This window comes from Polypterus senegalus, chromosome 4 (genome assembly GCF_016835505.1).
Source record: "Polypterus senegalus isolate Bchr_013 chromosome 4, ASM1683550v1, whole genome shotgun sequence".
Classification (NCBI taxonomy): domain Eukaryota; kingdom Metazoa; phylum Chordata; class Cladistia; order Polypteriformes; family Polypteridae; genus Polypterus; species Polypterus senegalus.
Window position 1 is genome coordinate 91,999,911 of NC_053157.1, and position 27,959 is coordinate 92,027,869.

Consider the following 27,959-nt stretch of genomic DNA (forward strand, 5'->3'; position numbering starts at 1 on the left):
TTGATATCCGGAGGAACATTGTGTCTTATGTGTTGAATGCCTGGGAGAGTTTCAAGGTGTGGACTGATGACGGTACAGGAGATAATTATTCTACACAGGAGCACTAGAAGAGTGAAATGCTTAAGCCCTTTACCTATGCATCTGCATGTGAGTTGATGGCTGCCGGTGAATTGTTTGGTTGTCGCTTTTTAAGTGTACCGAAATGGCCAAATATTTTACACCTTTTGACAACCGCCAATGCCTCTTAAACATCTTAGACTCACAGGTGACGATTTCAGTAGTGGACACTTTGATGTTTATGAATGTTTAAACTCTCAAAAGCTGGATGTAAAGTTATCGATGAAACCGGTTGTATACTTACAACGCTTGACAGATGCCGAATGTCTCTTCAACACAAGTCCTACAAATACTGTCGTAATTGAAACAAACCATGAAACTCAAACCGATTATGACAGCAGCAATCCAAGCTGTGAGATTTGAAACAAGATTACTGTTCACATGGCCAACTGTACATTGCATGCTCAAGAGTAAGCTCAGCGCACAGCTTGGTCATATTACAACTGGAGGGCTGAACTCACAATGTGGTATACAAAGAGATCCTTAACAAATAATTATTGGTATATATTCCCTCAGTTTAAAAAGGTTTAATTTTCTTCTTAATAAAAATGTTAAGGCAGTACTTCGCCACTGCAAAGCGCGGGGATTTTGCTAGTCTGTATAATATAATAAACATATTTTGCTGCATTTCATCTTAAAAATGATATTGTCATCATATGTAAATATGCGCTTTATAAAGTGGCTCAGGTTGTGCAATATTATTATTACAAATTTACAGTGAGGTAATTGTACTTATAAGTATGAACAGTTCTACAAGGAGCACTTGATGGACTGATTGAGTGCATTTATAGTTCTTGCAAAGAAACTGTTCCTGAACCGCGAGGTCCCTACAGGAAAGGCTCTGATGTGTTTACCGTATGACAACAGTTCAATAGACAGCATAGCTGAGGCAGCGTATGCTTGTTGCTGCATACCGATAATTCTCTTTCCAGTCAGCTGCTGTACAGCTGTGATTCCCCACTCAGATACAGTTATATAAATACTCTGAGTGGTGCAGTGATAGTAATATGGAAAAAGATGATCCGCTGTGGCAACCCCTAATGGGAGCAGCTGAAAGAAGAAGAAGAAGGTGCAGTGAGAGTAACAACGCTAAAGCAGCTATTGTATTTAGAATAGTTTGAGCATTCTGTGGACCATTACATTGTTACAGGAGAATTGCAATCAGATGCATTAAACTAATAAATAATACGCGGTTAATTTCAGTGTATTTATAAAGCCGCGTCAGGGATATGGATCTAAAAAAGAAAGGGTAACCACACAGGAACAGAAGCACTGCTTTGACGCTGGGTGCCGCCAGTCTGCAAAACCGAGCACAGAACTTGTGTACGCCAGGGTATGAACTACTGTTGAAATGTGCGTAGGTTTTCACCAAGTTTAGGTTTTATACATCGCGATTTGAATGTGGAAACATTCTTACACAACATTTTTATGCATACGGAACGTTTATACATTAGGCCCCAGTTGTTTTGGCCCTTTTTTTGTCTCATTTTTGTTTGGCTGCTAATTAAGGAAAAAAAACAATTAAGGGGTCTGAGTCTTCAGGAGCAAGTCAAATAAAATGAATTCAAAAGAAGTTAATTAGCAGCAAAAACACTCATTTAGAAAAGTGTTAGAATGAAAACCTGCAGCCATGCTGGTCCTCCAGGACCGGAGTTGGCAACCCCTGCTATAGTGCACATTTAAAGAACAGACCATATAGAAAATAGAGAGATGATATACTGTACATTTTTGAATTTCACAACACAATTTTTTAATTATCTAGATGAAATAACTTGTATTGAACAGGTATATGTGAATAATGGGTTATGGTATGAAAGTAAATATTTATGTGTTTTTTTAAATGTTGACCCTAGTCTCAGTTCCAGAACCAAATGGTACAGTTAAACAGTCGAGCAAACACTTTAGTTAGCTGGGCATGTGTGTAACTTTGCAAATTAATGCAAAGAACATGATGAGTGGCACTTCTCTTATGAATGAGCTAGTTCCAAAGTCAAATGTCTGGAATTGGTTTAGATATGAAAGGTCAGATGTCAAACAAACTAAGGTAAAATGCAAAGTTTGCATTAAGACAATGGCAGTTAAAAGTGGAATCACACACAGTTTATTTCAGCAATTAAATAAGAAACAACAGAAAGGAACCAGTGTGATAAAGATAAAGCCTGTCCCCAACCAATAGCTTTGGTGTATTTGCACAAGGCACTTTCTCTGTTATATATCTGGTTAGACAGCGTCATTAGGTTAACAGCTGAGCATGTCTGAGACCGGAGGAAAAATACACCATAGCTATCCAGCCTGCAACAGTGGCCATGACATGGAAAGGAAAAAAAATAAGCAGGCTATCTGTAATGGGTGGCTGTAGGGCTATCAAAGAACACTTGAAGGAAGTTACTCCTCTATAATAAGGTCACTCCAGAGACCTGTAGCCATAGCTCCCACAGCATAGGAAACTTAGGCAATTGCCTTGGGCCTTGGGCATCCCAGTTGGGGACTGCATCAACCACATTCAAAGATTTTTTTTTTTCTTTTCCGTACACCACTTGCCTGCGTTTAGGCAGTAAGGTGCTGTAAGTGGGGGGAACAATAACAGTGGCTGTATTAAGTTGTGAGGTGCTTGGTTCACTCTTATACACTGACATTTTTCAGATAGTCTATTTGTTCACTAAGGGTTAGCAGATGGGAGAAAACTTTCAACTGCGATGCCTGATTGACAGGCTAGTGGCACATACTTATCTATCTGAAAGAAGACGTTGAGATAAAATATAAAGCTCACACACTTAGTACAAAGAGTCTGAATTAATAACATCTCTCTGCACTTTACTATCTATTAAATCATTTTATTAGATAATCCACACAAGGATTTTCTCTATACCACAGAATGCTCAAGAAGAAAAGTACTTTGCACAATAGAGAACTGATCTGCAAATTATTTAACTAACCAATAAACTGGAAATCTCCATAAGGGACAACACCTTGCATTTGAGAAACCAAAACAGAACTAGGACTACTTATACTTGTTTCTCTTTAAAATATAAAAATAATCATAATTAAAAATTATTCCTCTACTATCAAATATGTGAAACTAGCAAAATACCCGCACTTCGCAGCGGAGAAGTAGTGTGTTAAAGAAGTTATGAAAAAGAAAAGGAAACATTTTAAAAATAACGTAACATGATTGTCGATGTAATTGTTTTGTCACTTTTATGAGTGTTGCTGTCATATATATATATATATATATATACACACACACACACATATAAAGATATATATACATATATATACATATCTACATATACACATATTTAAATATACAGTATACACATATATACATATACACCTCCACATATATACAGTACATATATACACATATACATATCTACATATATATACACATACATACATAGGTATATATATATATATATATATATACATATCTATCTATCTATCTACATATATATATACTGTATATAGCTTTGCAGCGACGAAGTACAGCTATTAAATTTTCATTAAGAAGAAAAGAAAACCTTTTTAAACTGAGGGAAAATATACCAGTAACTATTTGTTAAGGATCTCTTTGTATATTACGTTGTCAGTTCAGCACTCCGGTTGTAATATGACCAAGCTGTGCGAGCTTACTCTTGAGAATGCAACGTATACTGTAGTTTTTCAGGAGAAAAACAATCTTGCCTCAAATCAATGGCAACCTTTTGTAGGGTCTGTCCCTGAGACTTATTTATTGTCATTGCGAAGCAGAGACTTACTGGAAATTGGAGGCATTTGAATTGAAATGGGAGATCAGAGGGTATAACGGTGATGCGAGGAATACATTCAGGGTGTGGCGCTCTGCTGTTTTTTTGTGTAGCTGCCTTCACACAGCTTCTCCGCTGCTTTATAAACGAACGCCATATAAGGCCGTCCTTTCTCCTTGCTTCGCGGTTCTGTACTGTTTTATTGTTCGTTTATTACGATTGTTATAGTTATTGTGTAGCTATTTGAGATTTACTTTACTGTTCAGGTACCCATTTCCTTTATTCAATCCGAGGCTTCTCCGCTATTTTTTGTTTATTACGATTATAGTTATTTATTGATTCCCCTCTTTAGCTGACTGCCTGCTCATATAAGGCACTCCGCTGTTTTTTTGTGAAGCAGCCTTTACACAGCTTCTTCGCTGTTTTTTAAACGAACAACATATAAGGGCATCTTTTTTCCTTGCTTCACCAAGGAAGCAGCCTTTTTATTTAATTCACGGGTTCTCCGCTGTTTTATTGTTCGTTTATTACGATTGTTATAGTTCTCTTTATATAGCACGTTGTCAGTTCAGCACTCCGGTTGTAATATGACCAAGCTGTGCGAGCTTACTTTTGAGAATGCAACGTATAGTTGTCCAGGAGAAAAGCAATCTTGCCTCAAATCAATGGCAACCTTTAATAGGGTCTGTCCCTGAGACTTATCACTTGTCATCGCGAAGCAGAACCTTACTGGAAATTGAAGACATTTGAATTGAAATGGGAGATCAGAAGGGATAACGGGGATGCAAGGAATACATTCAGAGTGTGGATAAACTCTAGAGACAGCGTATGTATTAACTTGTGGATTTTTCTGTGAGTATTTGGTGGCAGCGTGACGAAGTTGCTTCCACAAGACCACTTTAGCTGTGGAGCTCAGCTCGGAGCATATTCTTTTCCTACCTTGTCAATTGTGTAATGCGTTTTTTGAACAGGTTTGATTCATGGAAGTGATCACTCATACTGCGTTCAGTCAGATCACATGAGCTGCTCTCTAGTGTGATGTTGCGATGTCCACGGCTTTATTTAATGTTAGGTAAGACCCGGCACTTAAAAGATTCTTGCTACAGCAATTTTAACTCCGTTCATCATAGGCATGACAAACGGCAGCGGGAGCGTGTCTATAAACTTAATTTAAACTTACGGTTTACACCATGCTTTGTTTCCACAGTAGCTGCACCTATGAATATGCTTGTATGCGTTTTTTCTTCAGCGCTCTTTGGAGCTCTTCCTTGTTTTCTATGTACTGCGTTCACAGTCAGTTCACCTGATTACGTGGGAGGCGTGATGATGCGACACACAACTCCGCCTCCCACGGCCATCAAGCTGCAGTCTATTACAGTATATGGATAAAAACAGGTTCCAGTTATGACCATTACGCGTAGAATTTCAAAATTAAACCTGCCCAACTTTTGTAAGTAAGCTCTAAGGAATGAGCCTGCCAAATTTCAGCCTTCTACCTACATGGGAAGTTGGAGAATTAGTGAGTGAGTGAGTGAGTGAGTGAGTGAGTGAGTGAGTGAGTGAGTGAGTGAGTGAGTGAGTGAGTGAGTGAGTGAGTGAGTGAGTGAGTGAGTGAGTGAGTGAGTGAGTGAGTGAGTGAGTGAGTGAGGGCTTTGCCTTTTATTAGTATAGATAGGTTGCATTTTCCCTAGCAGCAGGCTTTTCGTGTTCAGTGTAGATTATCACTCTTTGCTTCAAGACAAAGATATTAATGAAACAGCATGAAGAACATGTTGAGTGTGGCACCAGCAGCCACACAAGCTACCTTGGTAAAACAATTCAAAGTGAGCTCATTAATTTCATAAGTTAGAAGGTATCTTAGCATATACTAAGCGAGATCAAACATTACTACATTATTTTGGATTGAGAGGTGAAAAAGAGAATGCAGGCAGGGTGGAATGGGTGGAGAAGTGTGACAGAAGAAATTTGTGACAGACAGGTATCAGCAAGAAGGAAAGGGAAGGTCTACAGGACGATAGTGAAACCAGCATGTTATATGGATTGGAGACAGTAGCACTGACCAGAAAGCAGGAGACAGAGCTGGAGGTAGCAGAGTTAAAGATGCTAAGATTTGCACTGCTAAGATTTGTACTGGGTGTGACAAGGATGGATAGGATTTGAAATGAGTACAGGCTCATGAGGGTTGGCTCAGGTTGGACGGTTGGGAGACAAAGTCAGAGTGGGGAGATTGTGTTGGTTTGGACATGTGCAGAGGAGAGATGCTGAGTATATTGGGAAAAGGATATTAAGGATAGAGCTGCCAGGCAAGAGGAAAAGATGAAGGCCTAAGAGAAGGTTAGTGGTTAGTTAGAGAGGACATGCAGGTGATGGGTGTAACAAAAAAAGATGCAGAGGACAGAAAGATATGGAAGAAGATGATCTGCTGTGGCAAACCCTAATGGGAGCGGCCGAAAGAAGAAGATTTTAGATTGTACTCCTGATGTTAGCCATGAAAAGCAAATTACACTTATTAAGGAACTGTCACACTGGAGGATGTACACAGGATTAAAGAGCCCTTTAATACAATTCGATCCAGCAATTGAGACAACAGAAGAAATTTTGTCTTCTCTTGCCCTGGACAGAATTGAAGAACAAAATATTCCTTACGATGATTTCAGCAGGCAATCACATCATATGACTATGGAGCCAGTGAAAAAGGCGAAGGACAAAGGAGTACAAACCAAAAAATCCAAAACCTTTCTTTGTATTATGTGCTGCCTACCCCTTAAATTTAGTGGTAGCAGATGAAGCCAGGAGCTCAAGAAATACCTTTTCTTGAGTTGATCATCTCCAACAGCTTTATAGTTTTTCAATTGCACTTCAAAAGTGTATTATCTCGATGAAACAAGAAAATATTACAATACCCAGGGCCCCAAAATGGTTAGAGCCCACCCCACCTATAGTTATAGTATAGGGAAGAAGCTTATGTAGAAAAAAGAAAAAGAAAAATAAGGTATGAAAAATGTATAAGGGAGAGGAAAAGGGATATAAAAAAGTTCTAAAGAAACCTGCACAGTTTAAGGAAGGGTCCTTCATTAGGCTTTAAAGTGTACAATACAATACATCCATCCATCCATTATCCAACCCGCTATATCCTAACTACAGGGTCACAGGAGTCTGCTGGAGCCAATCCTAGCCAACACCACAGGGCGCAAGGCAGGAAACAAACCCTGGGCAGGGCGCCAGCCCACCGCAGGGCACAATACAATATATTAAAATACAATTTATTTTTGTATAGCCCAAAATCACACAAGAAGTGCCGCAATGGGCTTTAACAGGCCCTGCCTATTGACAGCCCCCTAGCCTTGACTCTCTAAGGGCCGGTTTATACTTCACACTCAGAACTCGTACGCACCCGCATCATGGCTGCTATGTGTTCCCACCGTTCATCCTCTCTGAGCAAGTCCTTAGAAATTAATGCGACGCGTGCGCGAGTTGCAGTACCAGCAAAAAGTCAGGGGGCGCAGTGTGCTAAAAGTCGGAATGTGACATCAGAGTCTCTGTTTACTATCTACATATGACAGAATGCCTTTATGCAGATCCTACGGAGATCAATGTGTGTGATTCGTTGTTTGATGAATGGTTCGATGTGGTGAAGCAAAATGGCGACATACAGATGCATTCGTGGTGCTTTTATATTCAAGCGTCGCATATTCCCGATCATAATGACACGATACATTTTAAAAGTCTCACATACCATCTTTTGTGCCGTCTTTTTTTTTCTGCAACTTCACAACAGCAACATAATGTATAGCGCTGTATTTGAGCCACTGAGAAAAAAATAAAGGACACGCTGAAATCGTGTATTTTGTGATTAAAGTGGAAATTTCGGCTTTAATCTCGAAATGTCCACTTTAACCTCATAGTTTACATTATCATTAAAGCAGACCGTCGTAAACGTCATCCCAGTTTTTAATCGCTACAAGCTTCTTGGACCTGACAGCAGCGGCAAGCAGCAATAGAACACCACACAGAACAAATTAAATGTATGATATTCCAACTCTCTGCACATTTAGAATCCTTCGATTTATACTTGATATCACTTTCATGATGAAATGCATTAAAGTGTGTATGTTACATTTTACATATAATTTTGTTTAAATAATAAATACTGTTAATAATTACATACATGGGGTGACACGGTGGCGGAGCGGTAGCATTGCTGTCTCGCAGGAAGTTATGTTGCTGGTATTTCCTGTTTGTATTCCACACTGTGCTCCAGTTTCCTTCCAAAGATATGTAGATTTGGGGATTTGGTGCCGCTAAAATGACGCTAGTGTACGTGTGTGCTTGTATTCACCTTGCAATGAGCTGAGGCCTCGTCCAGGGATTGTTTCTCACTCGTGCCCAATGCTTGTTGGAATAACCACATCCCTGGATTGATGGATATAATCAATAAACATTCTTTTCAGGGAATTTAATAGGTGTTCTAGGCAATTCACAACAATGAGAAGCCAAAACTGTTCTCACCATGATAATATCTCACACTGCCACCTGGTGAATTCCTCCAGATTTATGTAAAGTACGTGCGCAAGTATAAACACTACAACGCTTGCGTAGCAGGAGCGTCCGCTGCAGCATGTGTCGCGTCACATAAAGTATAACTCCGGCCTAAGAAGACAAGGAAAAACTCCCAAAAAAAAACCCTTTTAGGGAAAAAATGGAAGAAACAATGGGAAAGGCAGTTCAAAAAGAGACCCCTTTCCAGGTAGGCTGGGTGTACAGTGGGTCTCAAAAAGAAGGGGGTCAATACAATACAATACACAAATCAGAACAAATCCTCAATACAGTAAAAAAATAAAAATTTTACAAGTACAAACCAGAATTTAACAGTAGATGATATCACATAATATGATTTGGATTTGTTTAGAGTCCTGGAGACCTCAGGGTTCAAGATGCCTCCCCCATATGGCCATTCCACAGCTGAAACATTGCTTGGCCAGCCAATCCGATGAAAGGACCCCTCTACCCCACGATTCCTGCGATCCTCCACCAGGGATGACTTTACCTTAGGAAGGCAAAACAACTTGGCAGGTGGGCCGTGGCACTAAGTGCCAAATTTGAGTACCAAGAAGAGAAACAGAATAGGTAAGGGTTAGTAACAAATTATAACTATCATGTTACTTATGTTTTAGTGCTAATGACTATTAAAAGAGATGCAGTCTGTACAGTTAATCAGCAACTCTAGTCAGGATATGCTAAACTGAAGTAGTGAGTCTTCAGCCGGGATTTAAAAGCTGAGACCGAAGGGGCATCTCTTATAGTAGCAGGCAGACCATTCCACAGTTTAGGGGCCCTGTAACTAAAAGCTCGACCTCCCACTGTTATTTTATTAATCCTTGGAATCATAAGCAGACCGGAATCTTGAGATGTTAATGTGCGCTCTGGTTTGTAAGTCATGATAAGTTCAGACAAGTAAGCCGGACCTTGGCCATTTAATGCTTTATATGTTAACAGGAGGATTTTGAAATCTGCCCTAAACTTAACCGGGAGCCAGTGTAAGGATTTAAGAACTGGAGTTACATGCTCATACTTTATTGTTCTTGCAATAATTCTTGCAGCAGCGTTTTGGATTAACTGGAGGCTGTATAAAGAACACCGCATTGCAGTATTCAATCCTACTAGAAATATAGTAAATGTATGAATTAATTTCTCAGAATCATGTTTATTTAGAAAGCGCCTTAATTTCCTAACATTTTTAAGATTGAAGAAACATGGACAACTTTGTAATATGCACTTTAAATGACATGCTAGAGTCAATGATAACTCCAAGATTGCGGGCTGACTTAGTAAAATTAATGGTGATTCCAACTGGGTTAAATGATGACAAAATATTGTTGTGATCAGCGTCATTCCCTCCAACAATTAACATCTCTGTTTTATCTGTGTTTAAAGACAAGTAGTTCTCATTCATCCACTCCTTTAATTCACTAACACAACTAATTAAAGACAACATTGGAGAAACTGCATTTGATCTAAATGAAAGGTATAACTGGGTGTCATCTGCATACAAGTGAAAATTAACATTATGTTTCCTAATGATAGATCCCAGTGGAAGTATGTAAAGTGAAAACAGTAAAAGTCCCAGTACCCTAGGGCTGCAACGATTAGTCGACATAATCGTCAACATCGACTACAAAAAATCAGTGATGCAGATTTTTTATTGTCGACGCGACATAAACAGAACCTTCAATAGAAGCTCCAGTCACCAAGAACCACATTGGTTTTTGTAACTGCAATGCATTACATGAACGTCTGGGGGCATTATCATTTGTTATTGTTTGTCAAGACGCACACAGTCCTACCAACGCAAGCATCCTGGAGCTGTAATGCTGCCGTCTCTCGAGAGGTAAGTTTTAGAAAGTAACGTTAGTGTCACGTGTTTGTACTATAATGTGTATATCAAGGTTTCGACAATGATAGTTAACCCTTAAACCGCCAAATACTTTTTAGCTGCACTTTTTAAGTAAACATCACAATTCACCCCTCCTCGAACCGCCACTTTATTGTGGTGGAGGAGGTTGCGTGTCCCAATGATCCTAAGGAGCTCTGTTGTCCAGGGCTTTATGCCCCTAGTAGCGCCACCCAAGACAAACCAGTCCTAGGTGAGGGATGAGACAAAGAGCGGTCCAGCAAACCTTCCATGATGAATGAAAACTTTGGACGGCGTTTTCCCTCGCCCGGACGCGGGTCACCGGGGCCCCCCTCTAGAGCCAGGCCTGGAAGTGGGGCTCGATGGCGAGCGCCTGGTGGCCAGGCCTGCACCCATGGGGCTTGACCGGGCACAGCCCGAAGAGGCAACATGGGTCCCCCTTCCCATGGCCTCACCACCTATGAGAGGGGCCAAGGAGGTCGGGTGCAGTGTGAGTTGGGTAGTGGCCACAGGTGGGGACCTTGGCGGTCCGATCCTCGGCTACAAAAGCTGGCTTTTAGGACGTGGAATGTCACCTCTCTGAAGAGGAAGGAGCCTGAGCTAGTGCGCGAGGTCGAAAGGTTCTGGCTAGATATAGTCGGGCTCACCTTGACGCACAGCTTGGACTCTGAAACCAATCTCCTTAAATATGCGATAAAATAGAATGGTCAATGGTATCAAATGCTGCGCTTAAGTCTAACAGCATAATTACAGTGGAGTTTCCTTCACCAGAGGATATCAGAATGTCGTGTTAGTGCATTTCTGTACTATGACCAGTGCGGAAACCAGACTGGAATATATACTAATAAAAGGCAAAGCCCTCACTGACTCACTCACTCACTCACTCACTCACTCACACTCACTCATCACTAATTCTCCAACTTCCCGTGTAGGTAGAAGGCTGAAATTTGGCAGGCACATTCCTTACAGCTTACTTACAAAAGCTGGGCAGGTTTCATTTCAAAATTCTACGCGTAATGGTCATAACTGGAACCTATTTTTATCCATATACTGTAATGGACGTTAGCTCGATGGCCGTGGGGGGGCGGAGCTGCGTGTGACATCATCACGCTTCCCACGTAATCACGTGAACTGACTGTGACCGTAGTACGTAGAAAAGAAGGAAGAGCTCCCAAACAGCGCTGAAGAAAAACACTGAATACTTTATTCGCGAGATACAAGTTTAATGAGAAGACACAAGGTATAAACGAGACTTTGGATCACTTTGTAAAATTGTTAAAATTGCTGTAGCGAGAAACGTTTAAGTGCCGGGTCTTAGCTAACATTAAATAAAGCTGTGGACATCGCAACATCACAATAGAGAGCAGCTCACGTGATCTGACTGAACGCAGTACGAGTGATCACTTCCATGAATCAAACCTGTTCAAAAAACGCATTACACAATTGACAAGGTTGGAAAAGAATATGATCCGAGTTGAGCTCCACAGCTAACGCGGTCTTGTAGAAGCAACTTCGTCACGCTGCCACCAAATACTCACAGAAAAATCTACAAGTTAATACACACGCTGTCTCTACAGTTTCTCCACACTCAATGTATTCCTCGCATCCCCTTTATACCCTCTGATCTCCCATTTCAATTCAGATGCCTCTAATTTCCGGTAAGGCTCTGCTGCGCGATGACAAGTAATAAGTCTCAGGGACAGACCCTATTAAAGGATGCCATTGATTTCAGGCAAGATTGCTTTTCTCCTGGACAACTATACGTTGCATTCTCAAGAGTGAGCTCGGGCAGCTTCATCATACTACAACCGGAGTGCAGCCAGAAACTTTTAAGTGCCGGGTCTTAGCTAACATTAAATAAAGCTGTGGACATCGCAACATCACATTAGAGAGTGGCTCACGTGAACTGACTGAACGCAGTACGAGTGATCACTTCCATGCATCAAACCTGTTCAAAAAACGCATTACACAATTGACAAGGTAGGAAAAGAATATGCTCCGAGCTGAGTAAAGGCAAAGGTTGTGAATACTTATGCACATGTGATTTCTCAATTTTTTTATTTTTAATAAATTTGCAAAAATTTCAAGTAAACTTTTTTCACGTTTTCATTATGGGGTGTTGTGTGTAGAATTCTGAGGAAAAAAATTAATTTAATCCATTTTGGAATAAGGCTGTAACATAACAAAATGTGGAATAAGTGATGCGCTGTAAATACTTTCCTGATACACTGTATGTAATATGACGCTATGAATACCATATAATGCAAGTCAATTTTTGTTTTTTTGTTGCTGATTGATCGTCATATAAAAAAAAAAATCCATATTTCACCAACCCTTGATAAAAACTTATTTTTTAAATTTGCAATTGTAAAGAAACAGTAATTCAGCTTTAAAATGTAAATATTTCAGGATAACATTATTCATTGTCTGATATAAGCCATAATGACTACATAATAGCAATCAACGCTTTAGAAACATCAGTAACATGTACAATAGAAACTTGTAAGCAAGTACAAATTATTAGCCTCTTCTTGTTTTTGTTTTTGCAGTTTGCTTTAATTATCTAATAATAAATGGTAATTTTATATGTGGCATTTGTTAATATGCTACATAACCCATTAAAGCAGTAAAAAATAATGACTTAGTTGATATTTTTCTTTCATTCTACTGATTATTTTAATTAATTCTAAAAGTGTCATCTTACAAATTACTAAACATGAATGGCAGGCTTATTTCCTTGGAAACATAACTAAAATATTCAATCATTACACAAAGATGGAAACTAGAGATTGAAGCTATGTTTTTTACATGTTAGAAAGGATTACATGTATTTAATAATTTTCTGCAACCTGAAGAAGCTGTGCTGGGCCTTTTTGAGTCCTATGCACCCCTCAACCCCACCCCTTCTGCAACCCTTGGTGTTTATCGCTTCTAATTTTTTTTGTTTCTTTAATTTTGAATAATTTTATTATAATCATTCCATACAAAATCGATCAATTTTTACAAAAAATAGGATTGAGATTAAAAAACAAGTCGACCCCCACCCCTAAGAGAGACAGCATGGCCAACGGGGTAAAACTTAAGACTTGTAAACATACCTAAATTGATGAGTTTAATAGACCAATAGAGATGAATGGAGAAGAAAAAGAAATGAGGAGATAATTGCTTCCTCTGTGCTTTAACAGCTTATTCTAAAATATTATTGATTAGATCCTGCCAGGTTTTAAAAAAAATCTGTACAGAATATGAATATGAACTGAACTGAATATTTGATTTTTTCCAATTTCAAATAGTATAAAAAAGAGAGTTAGGATTCTTCCAGTTTAGCAAAATAAGTCTGCGTGTCAGAAGTGTAGTGAATGCAATCACAGTTTGTTTGTCCTTCTCCACTTTAAACCAATCTGGAAGAACACCAAACACAGCTGTTGATGGGTTAGGAGGGATTATGACACCATGGCAGTCTGAAAGGCACTTAAAAGTTTTGATCCAAAATGATGTTAATTTGGTACCAGCCCAAAACATGTGACCCAGTGAGGCTGGTACTTGATTGCAGCGTTCGCAGGTTGAATCTTGCTCTGGAAACATTTTGAACAGTTTTAGGCAAGACAGATGTGCTCGATATATAATTTCGAGTTGAATAAATTGTATGCTTTGCACATATACAGCTCGAGTGAAGTCTCTACATTGCTACTTTACACTCCTTTTCTGATATATTGATTAAGAGATCTTTTTCCCATTTTCCTCTTGGATCTTTCAAAGGGAGGGACTGTAAAATAATTGTATATATTGCAGAGATGGTGTCCTTGAAATTGAGCAATATTTTTTCCAGCATGGACAAGGGTGTAAGATGAGGAAAATCTGGCAGGTTCTGTTTAACAAAGTTTCTAATTTGAAGATAGTGAAAGAAATGTGTAGCTGGAAAGTTAAATTTGGAATGTAATTGTTCATAGAATGCAAACATGTTGTCTATATAAAGATCTCTAAGAAATTTAATCCCAAATCTTTTCCAGATATTAAAAAATGCATATGTTTGAAAGTTGAAAGAGGTGGTTCTCTTGCAGAGGTGCAACACATAAAAGCTTCACCATCTTAAAGTGCTTTCTACATTGTTTCCATATTCTGAGTGAGTGAAGCACAATTGGGTTATTAGTATATTGCTGATAACTTGCACTTATTGGGACACAAAGCAGGGGAAATAAAGAAGTACTGCAGGATTTTACTTCTATTGCAGACCAGGCCTGTGTATGTTCATCTGTTTGTTGTTAATACAAACTGAAGCTTCTGGATTGGTATACAGTAGTTTGATCCATGCATAAATGTTCGGGCCAAACCCAAATTTCTCTAATGTAGTCAAAACGTATTTCCATTCAATCATGTCAAATGTTTTTTCTGCATCCAATGATAATAATATTTCTGGGGTGTTTGACTTTGTTGGTGAGTATATTACATTAAACAGGTGTCGAAGATTGGAAGATAAGTGTCAACCCTTGATAAATCATTTGATCCTGTGATATTACCGAAGGCAGCACTTTCTCCATCCTTCTAGCTATGATTTTTGAGAGTATCTTAACATCATTATTCAGAAGTGACATTGGTCTGTATGATGCACATTGTAATAAGTTCTTATTTTGTTTAGGAAAGACGGTGATTAATGTTTGACGAAAAGTTTGAGGAAGAATTTGATTGTCTCTAGCTTCTGTAAATGTTGCTAATAGGAGGGGAGCTAGCTGAACAGAGAATTTCTTATAAAATTCTGCAGGGTAGCGATCAGGGCCTGCTGCTTTCCCGCCTTGAAGTGACTTTATAGCATCTAGTAATTCTGATACCACCAGAGGTTTATCCAGTTCCCCCGCACTAAAAGTATCTATTTGTGGTATCTGTAATGTATCCAGAAATACATTAGATTGTGTGTTGTCTCCTTTAAACTCAGCAGAATATAAGGATTTATAGTAGTCTCTAAATGTGTGCATTATATTTTTATGGTCAATGATTTTGTCTCTGTGTTGGTGATTACTGGGATTGCATTGCAAACTTCTTGCTTGTGGATTCTAATCTATTCATACTGACTTGCAGAGATATGCAGTGACTTCAGGTAAGGGTCTCTCTCTTGGACTAGGTCATGCTGCTCTATATAATCTCCACTTGCAGTCTGGCAATCCCTTGCTATCTGAACAGCCACCCATACCATCCTGTAATTTCCTGAGCTGATCTGTAATGGTAATCAATTAGAGTACCCTCAAACTAATGGGCCTGACAGTCAACTTTTATGTTTCTTTTCTTTTAGTTAAAAAACTTAAATTTTTCCTTTAAAAAAACACTCTTGCAAAATATTAGAGGGAATTGTTTTACTGTACAAAGAAGCAATAGTGTTTGTATGAAAGGAATTAACGTTAACACTAGAAACAGCTGACGACAGCCATTGGGATAGATGCAACAGTTGATCACCAGACTGCAGACCTCAAAAGTGTGGTTTACTGACTAACACATGAAAACACATGGAATTACAGACTAACATAGAACCAAAATGATTTACTACACAAAAGAATGTTTGTTCATATGCTTCTAGAAACATCACATCCTAATTTTTGCTCTTAGTTATACAAAACTTTAGTCAACTTAAGGTCTTCAGAGTTTACAGCCAGAAGAATCAGCCTCCTTTGAAAGTCGTTTTTGCTAGACTTCATGTCAAATATATGAAAACTCAGGTTTTGTCCCCCACGGAGTCTGTAAATAGATGGTGGACATGGAACAGGATAACAACCCCATAAAAGTGTTAGAGACACTTGTTTCATTTTCTTCCAACTACAGGTACTTTCACAATACACTAACAAATGTCAGCCAGTCATTTTCCAACCCACTATATCCTAACACAGGGTCACGAGGGTCTGCTGGAGCCAATTCCAGCCAACACAGGGTGCAAGGCAGGAACAAATCCTGGGCAGGAAATGTAAAGCTTTGAAATAACTTGTGTTTTCTTATTAGTTTAATGTTGTGCAATAATCCGAAAAAATATAAAATTACAAAATCTGTGAATTTACACCTATCTAAAAATTTGGCAAAATGGAAAAAACAGAAGCCCTTTAATTAAGAAAAGGGAGAGAGAGAGGGGTTGGGCACATGCACTGATAGCACGATGCTGCACCCACCGAATCACCTGGATTAGGACCTGAGTGCACCAGGTGATACCTCAGCACCACACTGGAACAGTGTGAGGTTTTTTTACTGTGGCTGGAGTGCCAATCCTGCCACCAACCCCCAAGTTTTCCCTGTAATTTGGAGGACCTGCTTGTGGGGCTGAATGTAGATTAACATCATACGCAGAACAAAGCCATTGCAGGTTAAGGGCCTTTCTCAAGGGCCTCAACTGGCAACCTTCCCATTGTTGCTGCAGATCCCTAGCCTCAGAGCCACCACTCCACCCCAATTAAAAATAAATAAATAAATAAAAATTAAAAATACATCCATGAAAATTGATTTTTTTTCAGCTTCAAAAATAAACAGTGGGGATCCCAAAAAATATGATGACTCTTGCTTTATGGGGGAATGTTCATGGATCCAATTAAACACAAAAATTGAGACCCATATGTGCACATTTATTTAAAATGTGCTTTGTAAGAAAAGGAAAAAAACCAGCATTATAGGAAAGACAACCTTAAGTAGCCTTTTCAGTATCGATATATACATAGTGTGAAGGACAGCCGGGTCCCATGCCCGGCAGGGACGCCCCTGCTGCTAATGTTCCGGGGGAGCCACCATGGGCACTCCAGTACCTTCCCCTGGACGCTAGGTGGCAGCCTCCATGGCTGATGGTGATTCCCCAACCACCCGCAGGGCTCCATGGGAGATGGAGTCCTCCACAGCCTGGTTGGGGGCTCGGATGGCCGTTAGGGGGAGCTGCATGGACTCAGCAGCCTGGCTGGACGAATCTTCAGCCCCACCCGAAGGTGCAATTAGGACCAGGTGGTCAAGCACCTGGAACACTTCCGAGTAGGTTATAAAAAGGGCCAGCCACCACCACTCAGGAGTCAGGGTCGGAAGGAGGAGGACTAAGCTTGAGGAGGAGTGGTGGAAGAGAAGAAGGATTGTTGGTTGTGTTTATTGTGCTTTGGGACTGTGTTTGGGCTGTGTGGCACGGGGAAGACGTGTCCCACAGCTGAAGAAAAGTCTTTGTGTTTTTATACATACCTCCTTGTCTATCTGTGTCGGGTCAGGCGCCTATATAGCGCCTTTGTTACAATAGAAATTATTAGAAATAACTACATATATCAATAATAAAGTAACTTAGCTAAACCATATATAAAAATTATACATACACATTATGTGTTTTAAAAGTCAGAGACACAAAATGTTTGCTTCATAGGGTGACTTTCATAAGAACTACTGGTATATGTGCTTAGAAAATCACATCTTACATAAAAATGACTCCTCTGAAAAGTAAAAAAGAAGTAAATTACAAATGTATTGTTTCAATAGGTAAACAAGTGATCTTCTTGAGATTGTGATTTCAATTTCAATGTTAAGTGACTTAATAACTTCACTCTAGGAAATATGGTAATGTTATCTTGAAGTTACTTTTATTTACACTGCATCCTTTCCTTAGTAACCATTGCGCACTTAAATGTTCGTACGACATCATACAACATTTCAGTACCTAAAGTGTACATGCTGCTCAGCAATTTTTGAAGCAATGGCTACCTGCCTTTCTTATGGTGAAGAAAGTGGGCTCCTATATGTTTTGATGTAACTCCGGCATCTCTATGCATCACACAGCCTGGCAATGAATGAACATCAACAAATAATGTAGTCATTGCTGATATCCGGGGCTGTGCAGTCACAGTTGGAAGTAATTCTTGGGTTAGTAGAGTTGAGGTCGGGAAAAATACACCAACTCCAACTAAATGTATATTGTAATTAATTGTGTTAAAATTTCCAATTTCGCCATTTAATAAGTCAAATCTGCGAAGTAGAAACCATATGTTTGTATGGTTATATTTATATATTTTAAGCTCTTAGAAACTCTCCCACACTATTTATAAATATACTCCGCAGGTATACAGTAAACCCTTGTTTATAGCGGTTGATCCAGACAGATACAAAGTAAATGAATTTCCAAGAAGTAGGATTCTTTATTTATAAATCTAATATTTTCACAGTTAGAGCATTGAAAACCTGTTTACGACCTTCTAAATACGTTTTTTAACATTATTAGAGCCCTCTAGACATGAAATAACACCCTTTAGTCAAAAGTTTAAACTGTGCTCCATGACAAGACAGAGATGACAGTTCTTTCTTACAATTAAAAGAATGCAAACATATCTTCCTCTTCAAGGTGCGCGCCAGGAGCAAGAATGTCAGAGAGAGAGAGTAAAGTAAACAATCAAAAATCAATAGGGCTGTTGCGCTTTTAAGTATGCAAGCACAGCGATAAAGCGGTGCAATGAAGGGATCAATGTGAAGGTAGCCTTTCAGCATTTTTTACAGGCGCGTCCGTATCTTCTAAGCAAACAGCCACTGTGCAAACAGCCCCTCTGCTCACACCCCTTCCGTCAGGAGCAGATAATGGGGCCAATCATACGCCTCCCTGATGGTATTGCATGATGGATAAGTATCTGCCTGTATTTCTCAGAGAGAGTGAGAGAGACAGAGAAAAGCAAACAATGAAAAATCATTACGGACTGTTAGAGCTTTTAAGTGTGCGAAGCAGCGCACGGGAAGCATATCGTATATCATTGAGGAGTTTTATTTAATATGTAATACGTGCTCTGATTGGGTAGCTTCTCAGCCATCCGCCAATAGCGTCCCTTGTATGAAATCAACTGGGCAAACAAACTGAGGAAGCATGTAACATAAATTGAAAGACCCATTGTCCGCAGAAATCCGTGAACCAGCGAAAAATCCGTGATATATATTTAGATATGCTTACATTAAAAATCCGCGATGGAGTGAAGCCGCGAAAGTCGAAGCGCGATATAGCGAGGGATCACTGTATACCTTTTTCATCTAGATAGCATTAATTTGATTTAAAATTATAGCCAAGGCATTACTAATATGAAAAATGGCCATTACTGGTTGAAATTACTAATTATTAATTCATTATTCACATATGGCTGCAAAGCCACATTTTCAGCATAGTGTCCTAATGGTAAACTCCCTTAGTTTTTCCTTAATTATTTATGTTTAAATGCTAATTGGATATTAGGGAAACCTTTCTAACTGCATTAGCACCACTGAAACCTGTTATTTTATTCATTTGTGTTGCAAGGTACAGGAATTCCTAAAGTTCAGTTCTGGGTTAAAAAAACAATATGGAAAAAGAGGGGGAAGGCTGAGATGGACAACTGTATAAAAATATAAGAACATCAGAGTGTGTAGTTTGAGTAACAAATGTCTTACTGGTTCTCAGTTGACTACTTCTTTAAATACCTGCCAAATACCAATGGCTTCTGCAACAAAGTAAAGAAGATTCTAGGATATGCAATATACTGCAGTGGCTCTGAATGTACTCCATTCCTCATGTGATTTGCAAAAGCTGCAATCATATCACTTTAGATAGTTTCAAAACTAGTCTAATTTATTTCAGATCTTTGTAAATGCTTAAACGATCTTCCCTGCCAATTACTGCAGGATACTTTTGGCCTATCAGGACCCTATAAGTGAGCTGTCTCATGAAAGGTTGTGCTCCAATCCTAGACTTTGCCAGTGAGTAACATCGAAGTCAGAAAGCTGCTAAAAGTCTGATGAGTAAATCATTTTCTCCAATACTGAACTTTATGTGAAGCGTATGTCATGGTTAGTATTATACTTTTTTTTAGTTAGTTTTTTTTTTTTTTTGCTTTAATGAGATCAAATGTGGAAAATACAGCATATAGCAGCAAAACAACTGTGTCTAACAGCAAAGGTCTGTGATACGGTTTGCATATTTGTAGCTAGTAATCCACAATGGAGAAAATTAATCGTATATCTTAAAATAGATTTTTATTCCTAAACTTTCAACAACCTACCAGGTGTTATCATCAGAGGAAATGATTTTGGCATACAAAGACAGATTTACATGAAAATCATATTATACTTGATGGTACTATTACTAAACCCGGCTAAGTGGCAAAATATTTAAACTGCTTAAGAATATGATGTAATGGAAGAGTAAGGAGAAAATTGTTTTTTTTATATGTTTAAATAAATGTGTGTTTAACACAAGCCAGCATAAGCTAACAAAGCACATCTATCAAAACAACTGAAGAATCAATGTACTGCAGTTCAGGAATTCTGCTGTAATGCCACTGAAATGCTACTAGTTTAAAGACCAAATTTGCAAATAAAAATTCAGCGTATTTGAAACTTATCAAGAAAGGCATGTTTACTGAAACCATAAACGTTGCCAATTCAACGTAGTTTTTTTTTTATTTTTTATTTTTTTTATTTCACATTTCTTCTGAATTCCTATACGCCTTAAGTGAAAATGTCATGGGGAATTTTTATTTCACATAATACCACAAGTTTCCGAGGAAGATTAATATGCCCCACAATTGTGAAAGAATAACTTGGATTTCAAAGACATCAACCTTACTTATCAGTCCATTGACCTAATTGTAGGTTAAGGTATACTCTTATACACTCTCACACTCGTAACAGGCAAATTTAGACTCACTACTGAAGAGATTGGCACCCCTTGACCTTAAATTAGACAACCCTAAATCAGACAAAGGATAGACAGAAGTAGTATAAATGCCAAAATGATATACACAGTAACAGAGTAGGGTGAGATTTTAGAGTTAGCAGCTCAAATTAATGCAACATATACTCTGGTGTGGGAGTACTCTACCAGAGAAGCAGTGACTTTACAAACATCTTCTCCCTATATGGCTAATGATATTTAAAAACAAAATGTACTGTAGTATAGAGTTCTTATACTTCATAATGTATTTACATTACACTAATTTTAAAGGGAAGACACACACTGGATGAAGTATTTTAAAGTTTTAAAAACTCTCCATTCATTATTTCTTCATTAGTTTCATTCATCACTGGATACTGTATGCCAAACACCAACTAAAACATAACAATTAAGAGCAATATGTTGAGATGACTGCCTTTTCATGTAATATACTGGGAGATTTAAGCTTTCTCTCAAAGTCTGCTTCACGTGACAGCCATTTCAATCTGTTTAACCTTTCATGGTTGACTAAATGAATGCTTTTCACTGCATTACAAATAAGTGCAAGCAGGTGCTAATAATTATCTAAAAGGCAAGATAAATTTTTCGTTACTCAATTACATCTTTATGCTGTCAGTTATTTAAATGGCCATATTTGTCTCCTGCAAATCTGCATGGAATGTCCAATATAACAAAACACTGAGCCGAAATATGATCACAGTTGACATCTTAGTTAATTATACTATTGAGTGAATAAAGATTTAGTCAAAATGAAAGCCTGCAGACAGCCATCATGAACACCTTTTCTGATACACAAGACATGTTACTCTTAATATATTTACATTATATTTAAACATTACAATTAAATATTTCCTGATACAAAATGCCATAATTAAACAAAAATAGATTTTTGAATCATCATGAGATGTAAAAATTCAGCAGTTAAAATTCAGAACCACAGACAAGTAATCAATGTTTTATAATTAATTATTTTTTCTAACTTGCAGGAAATTGTTGCTCATAAAGTTTTGCTACTTTTCATCATAAATGTAATGTGCCTGCACCACTTTCCTTCTTGGCATGAGCATCTGTCTGAAAAAACTCAAGATGGTTGACTGGAATCCTGCTTCTATGTTACTTTGTTGTACGCACTGCAGTTTCATAAAGAAACTTAGACTGCAAGGTGAGTTAATGTCACTGTCAGGAAACGATGTTGACTGACCCAGCCAGAGAAACATTTAAAAAAATAAAAGCCAAAGAAAGGAATTTTCAATAACCTTGTATTTGCTTATTCTTCCATCTAAAATTCAGGAAATATCCTGTAGGCTACGTTTTACCAATGGTTTACAGAACAACACATAGCTTCTCAGCTCGAAGTGTGGTGTTTCATTAGCCATTTGGTATGTTTAAAGTCTCAAACTATATGGTATATAACTCTATTTCAAATTTGACTGACTAAAATTGTACTTCTTGCCACAACACTCAACTGGATTAAGTGTGTTTGATAATGTAATGTTTATAAAGTACTTATGATTTCTCAGGAAATTAAAACCTAAATTATTATTATCCATCTACAATTTGTGTTTCCATTCCATCCACCTGTGTTTAACCTACTTATTCAACTTCAGGGTTACTCATGGGGCTCTGACTTCAGTTAACATCCTAGTACATCTTTATTGTAAAGAGATTAAAACAATGAGATGATTACTAACATTCTTATTCTGCCTTTGTTTTTCACCTAGCAAGAAGTGAAATGCCAGCAATAAAACAGACCTGCCAGCTAATGAGTTGTGAGATTACATTATTTCACCACATGTTGTCAGAGGAAATGAAAAAACAAAGAAAAGCCAAAAGTGGGCACTTTCACAACCTGAGATGATACACTTTTGTTATGCTTTTTATGTTTTACATGGCTTCTTATATTCTCTTGGGGGGAAAAAAGGCAAATCCATGCACAAACAAGAATAACTAATTTACCTTTTGCAAATTTATATTTAAAAATCAAGTTCTAAGCAATTTTGTATTAAAGAAAAACATTTCAAAACACATCAAGCATTACAAAGAAATAAAATATGATATTTTATTAATGTATCACAATATATAGAGAGAGTAATATAAGAATTTGTACTGCCGTAATTATAAATTACAAACTATTTCACAGTCTGAAAAAATGAACCTTCTTCTGTTACATACACAGCAAAATCACTAATGCATATATACAGTAAGTTCCCTTTTTTCTATATGTGTTCTTTTATATGTTTCTGACACTATATGCTAATTTAACACCAGTATTTGATATATACAGTGTTACTGCATTTGCTCGTATTCTGTCCTATAATTGCAGGACACCTAGTTTTGGACTCATGCCTTTGACAGACAGAAACCTAACTTGTCCAAGGGATCATTTGTAGAAGATAATTACTCCAGGAACTGAGTAGGAACTCAAGGTATGCATTATATTACGGCCAGGGTTCAGAAAAATTACCACAGTTGAAGGGAGCCATAGATGTAAATTGATAAGAGGATATTAGAAACATTAGAAGGAAACTGAAGATGCAGGTAGCACAGTATGAGATCTTCTTGTTTATCTGGTAGATCTAAGTGTCTTGCATTGACTTGCACCTGAGACAACCCATCTGTGGTAGAAAACTATTTGGACCTTAAGTGAATAATGCAGTCTCACTGGCTATATGCACATATATATTTCATGTGCGTCAAAACGTTTCTGTACTTATTCTTTCAAAATTGTTTTTTATTTAGGTTTTAGACATTTAAATTAATTAATCAGCTTAATTGGGTTAGGAAATGTTATGTCACTTCTTAATATAATCTCCTTGCTTTTCGTTAGATTTATACAAGTAGAAACAGTGGTTCTGGTTCACTGTGAAATTAGTAAAGTACTGCTTTTTTTCACTTCATCATCACCCAGAAATGAATGACCGCTTCTGTGATTAAGTTTCCACTACTGTTACTCTTCTCTGGACAAGAATGAACACTTTAGCTGCTACTTCTTCTTCTTCTCATCCGTGGTTGAATTTGACAGCCACCTTAAGCATTCTGAACAAGCCAGATATATCCAACCATTTTTGAACATCTAACTGAAACATTTCATAGAAAGCATCACATTACTAGCTGTAGGCAGACAGCAATAATGGCACAAATGATTTGGTTACTTGTGCCAATGTTCATGTCAGAATAGTAAATACTCAGAATGCACTTCAGGTGTTTTTTTGTCATATTGTGTACATACCCTGTTCCTTCTGCTTTAAGTCAAAAAGTGCTTTAAAGAACTTCCTTTTTCAGCCTTTATTATCACTGTGCTTTAAATGATAAGCAACCTGTAGTTTGCAGTCAAAACTTTGGCTATCAATTAAGAAATATGTGCTTGCAGCCTGACCAGATTCAGACTGAAAATCTCCACTAAGTATTTCAAGTATTTGTAGTATTTTGGCACATGCAAAATTATTATTGATTTATACTTTCAAAAAAGTCTAAATATGGAATGGTGTAGAGAAGCAATTTGAAGATACAAAAAGCTATGCTAGCAAATAGACAATTAACTGGTGGGACCCAGTAAAGGCCATCAGGAATGATCTGCTCTGCCCCAATAGGGAAATTGGATGTATCAGAGCCTGACCTCCCACTTGCCAAACTAGGCAAAAGCAAGTATTATTCTCCAAAGATAAGACATGAAAGCAAGTAAATCTGATAAAATCAAGGAGTGAAGAGGAGTGTAGACTGAAACAATCAGGAATTATGAGCATTATGGGTATGTTAAATGAAAGCAGGTACAGAAATTTAATTGTTACAGGTTTATCTACAGGGAACCCCCTCATTTGTAGATATCATTGACTACAGGATGTTACTGTGAGGTGAGGTTTAAATATCTCCATACCAGCAGAAACTCAGTTTAAAGTCAAGAGGTGTTTTTAGGAAAGGTCTTCCAAGTAAGGAGGAACAGGGTCGTATGGGAAAATGGAGGTGACAGGAAAATATTTTACTGGTGGCTGTAAACTGGGAAGTAATCTCACCTGATAGTCATACAAATGTTGTTCTGACTGTGCATATTTTGTTTTCCTTATTTTTTTACTTTTTGCTTTGTGCCCTGCTTTGGTTCACCCCAATCTTGTAATTCCAATTATCCCAATCTTCACTTTTCCAAATTTTACTTCTTTATGGCATTTTAATTCTGGGATGGAGGCGGCACTCGATTGGTTACACCACACACATAACATTTTCAAATCAGCTTAATCCAATTCACAGACACAGAGGGACACGATCTAACCCAACATAAGACACGAGGCAGAAACCAGTCCTGAATGGGTTGCTAGTCCATCGCAAGGCCCACTTACACAAGTATTGCCATAATTTGATTGCAGCAATATATTAATATTTATTATTCTGAAAATATAACTTGTGTTTATAAAAAACGTAGTGTCAAAAAAATTGCAGCAAAGTTAGCTTGATTCTCTCTTACCTGCAGTGTCCTGGAATGAAACTCCTGCTGATGCTAGGACTGGCAATTAAGAATTTCTGTGTTTTCCATATCTTTGTGAGGCTTTCACATCAAGCAGGTGCATGTCAGACTTACTGTCAACTCCAATGAAGTTATGTATGTGTGAGTGAGTCCAGTGTAGGACTGGGTTCCAATGCAGGGCTGGATTTCTCACCTTGTGCTTAAGGCTGCTAAGACCAGCAATGGTCGCCTGTGATCTTAAACCAGATGCACAGGTTAGAAAATGGCTAGAAAGCTTGATCATGTGCATATCACAAAGCCTTTAAAAGTAAATTATTGGCCCTGTAAACATTTTCTCTTACATTACTTCCTAAATTAAAATCTAAAGTTTTGAAACATATATTTGACACTGTGCAATGGAACATATACATAACGCGTTCTTTAATGTTTAAAATGTTATACTGATATACTTTCTCAAATAAAATAGGAAAATCAAAAGGAAACCTATAAAACGAATACAATAATATGGGGTCAAATATTCAAATATCTAAGAAATGACAGCACACAAAACTTCTAAACTTTAGGTATCACTTAAACGCACGCAGTCCACGTCCTCTTGATGTTATTTCGGCAGCTCGAAAATCTGTGCAAGTCAAAAAGCACTGTATTTTTTAGAATAAAGAAGCCCCATTAGACCACTCTTATGATTCAGCCCATGAACAAAGTTGTGAACGTAAGTGAACTACCTCATTTAGAGACATTTTCGTTTGGTCTGAGTGCACTTTTTTGGCAGGTGTTGTTTAAGGCCAAGCTAGTCTGATTGCTGTCCAGTTTGTCACGCTGGAATCCTCCGCATCCCTTGAGCTGCGTGCTAAAGTGCTCCTTGAGCATCGCTCCTTTTCTGTATACTGTAATCTCACCAATAATGCTGCTGTGCAATCAGAATATACTATGGGATGGAAGAAAACATCCTGCCCAACTGCATCAGCCAGGGAAAAAAACAACTTTTTCTCAGCAAAGCTGCGGCCTGCAGAATAACTTATCCCCCGACAAGCCTTCACCACGACAGCGCGTCGCCACTGTGTGATGGGCATCAGTTAAAAGGCGTCGCAGGTTCAGAGCTTGAGCACGCGCACCGCGTTTTGCAGGCAACAGCAAACATAACGGCTGCAGACCGCAAACTCTCATCGGGACGCGACTGCAACTTTGCGCCCAGCAATAACCAAGCAACAGTGTGGGTCACTCATGTGGCAAGCTATCGAGGAACATAAATCATCAGCTACATCGTGCACTCCGTGGTAGCACATACCGAATTTTGCATCTGCCAGATCACTGGCGGACTGTAGCACCACTACAACTCCTTGCACTTTTAACACAACTTAACATTTTTGCGCAGTAGCCGAACTTTGAGGATCTGCTGACATCACGGGTGTCAAGTCAACTGCCTTTAATACGGACTCGTAAGAAATTAGCTCCGTAACCGTACTGTGGACACTACAAACTTGTGGGAGTCTCCGGCGTGTTTTCTTTACAGCGCGCTCTCCCCTTTTGAACTCAAACTGCAATGCCAACAACTTTCTCTACTTTTTTCTTTCCAAATGCTCCGCAACTCTCGAGCGCTCCATTTCCTGTCGTTCCTACCTGTCTCTTGGGTCGATCCAGCTGGTCTGTTTAGTGTTGTGATCGATATAAAACACTTTGCCATCGTAATCCCTCGCTTCCTCCCAGCCATCCGGTAACGGCAGCTGTCCATTCCCCTTTCTAGGCATGATCACTTTCTGATAGGTCCTCCATATGTATAGAAAATAAGAAAAGCAAGTGATCAAACAAAGAAACGTTCTTCTTCTTCTTTTTTTTTACAATCCTCTGTACTTGTCACTCCTGTGCTCCTTCCAGTCCTCCATTTTAGTTCCCTCGCAGCCTGGACAGACCTGACTCTGTCCCCAGACACAAACTCATTAGCATGACATTAGCATAAACCTATTTGCATGCACATTCCACAGAGCAACATTCCACAGAGTTAACCCCTACTCCCCCGCGTGTCGCGAGCCTCTGCGGGCCACTCCCTCACTTTCATTTCCAGAAATATGGCACCCTGACGTCAGGATCGTGCAAGAGCAATACGAGTAAATGTATTTTTAAGTAGTTTGGATTTTGCGCTTTTGAAAGAAAAATCTTATAACCTGACTGTAATTATTATTTGAAATGCAAAGTACGCAGAGAGAAAAAAGTCATTTTAGAGGAAGCATAGTAAATTGTACTAAGTAGTAAAACGTTCCAATTATTTAGTGTTCTACATGATATTTTTTTTCACCGATGGGGATCGTTCAATAGTCAGCTGTCAAAACTCATTTCTTACGAAGTCAGTCTAAAACTAGCATGTTCAAACTAACCCATCAAGAACTGACCTTAACTTAATAGATCTTTTAAAACTAATGATAGGTTTTCCCCTCACGACCCGCAATTGGGATGGATGTTGCAAAACCGTTGGGATTTCCATAATTAGAAGAGATACAGAGGATGTTTTCGGGATAAACTCCTTTCGTTTCTTTTGCACCTCACAAACACGTTAAC

At 38.4% G+C, this 27,959-nt stretch overlaps 1 protein-coding gene across 1 annotated transcript in view; it reads right to left on the reverse strand.

Annotated features, from left to right (window-relative positions):
* LOC120527536 (protein WWC2-like) overlaps window positions 1-27,438 on the reverse strand; it is a 293,278-nt gene extending 265,840 nt beyond the window's left edge. Inside the window, exon 1 of the mRNA XM_039751046.1 lies at window positions 27,027-27,438. Coding sequence (XP_039606980.1) covers window positions 27,027-27,154 — 128 coding nt within the window. The 5' untranslated portion in view covers window positions 27,155-27,438. The remainder of the gene's footprint in view (window positions 1-27,026) is intronic.
* Between the last annotated feature and the right edge of the window lie 521 nt (window positions 27,439-27,959).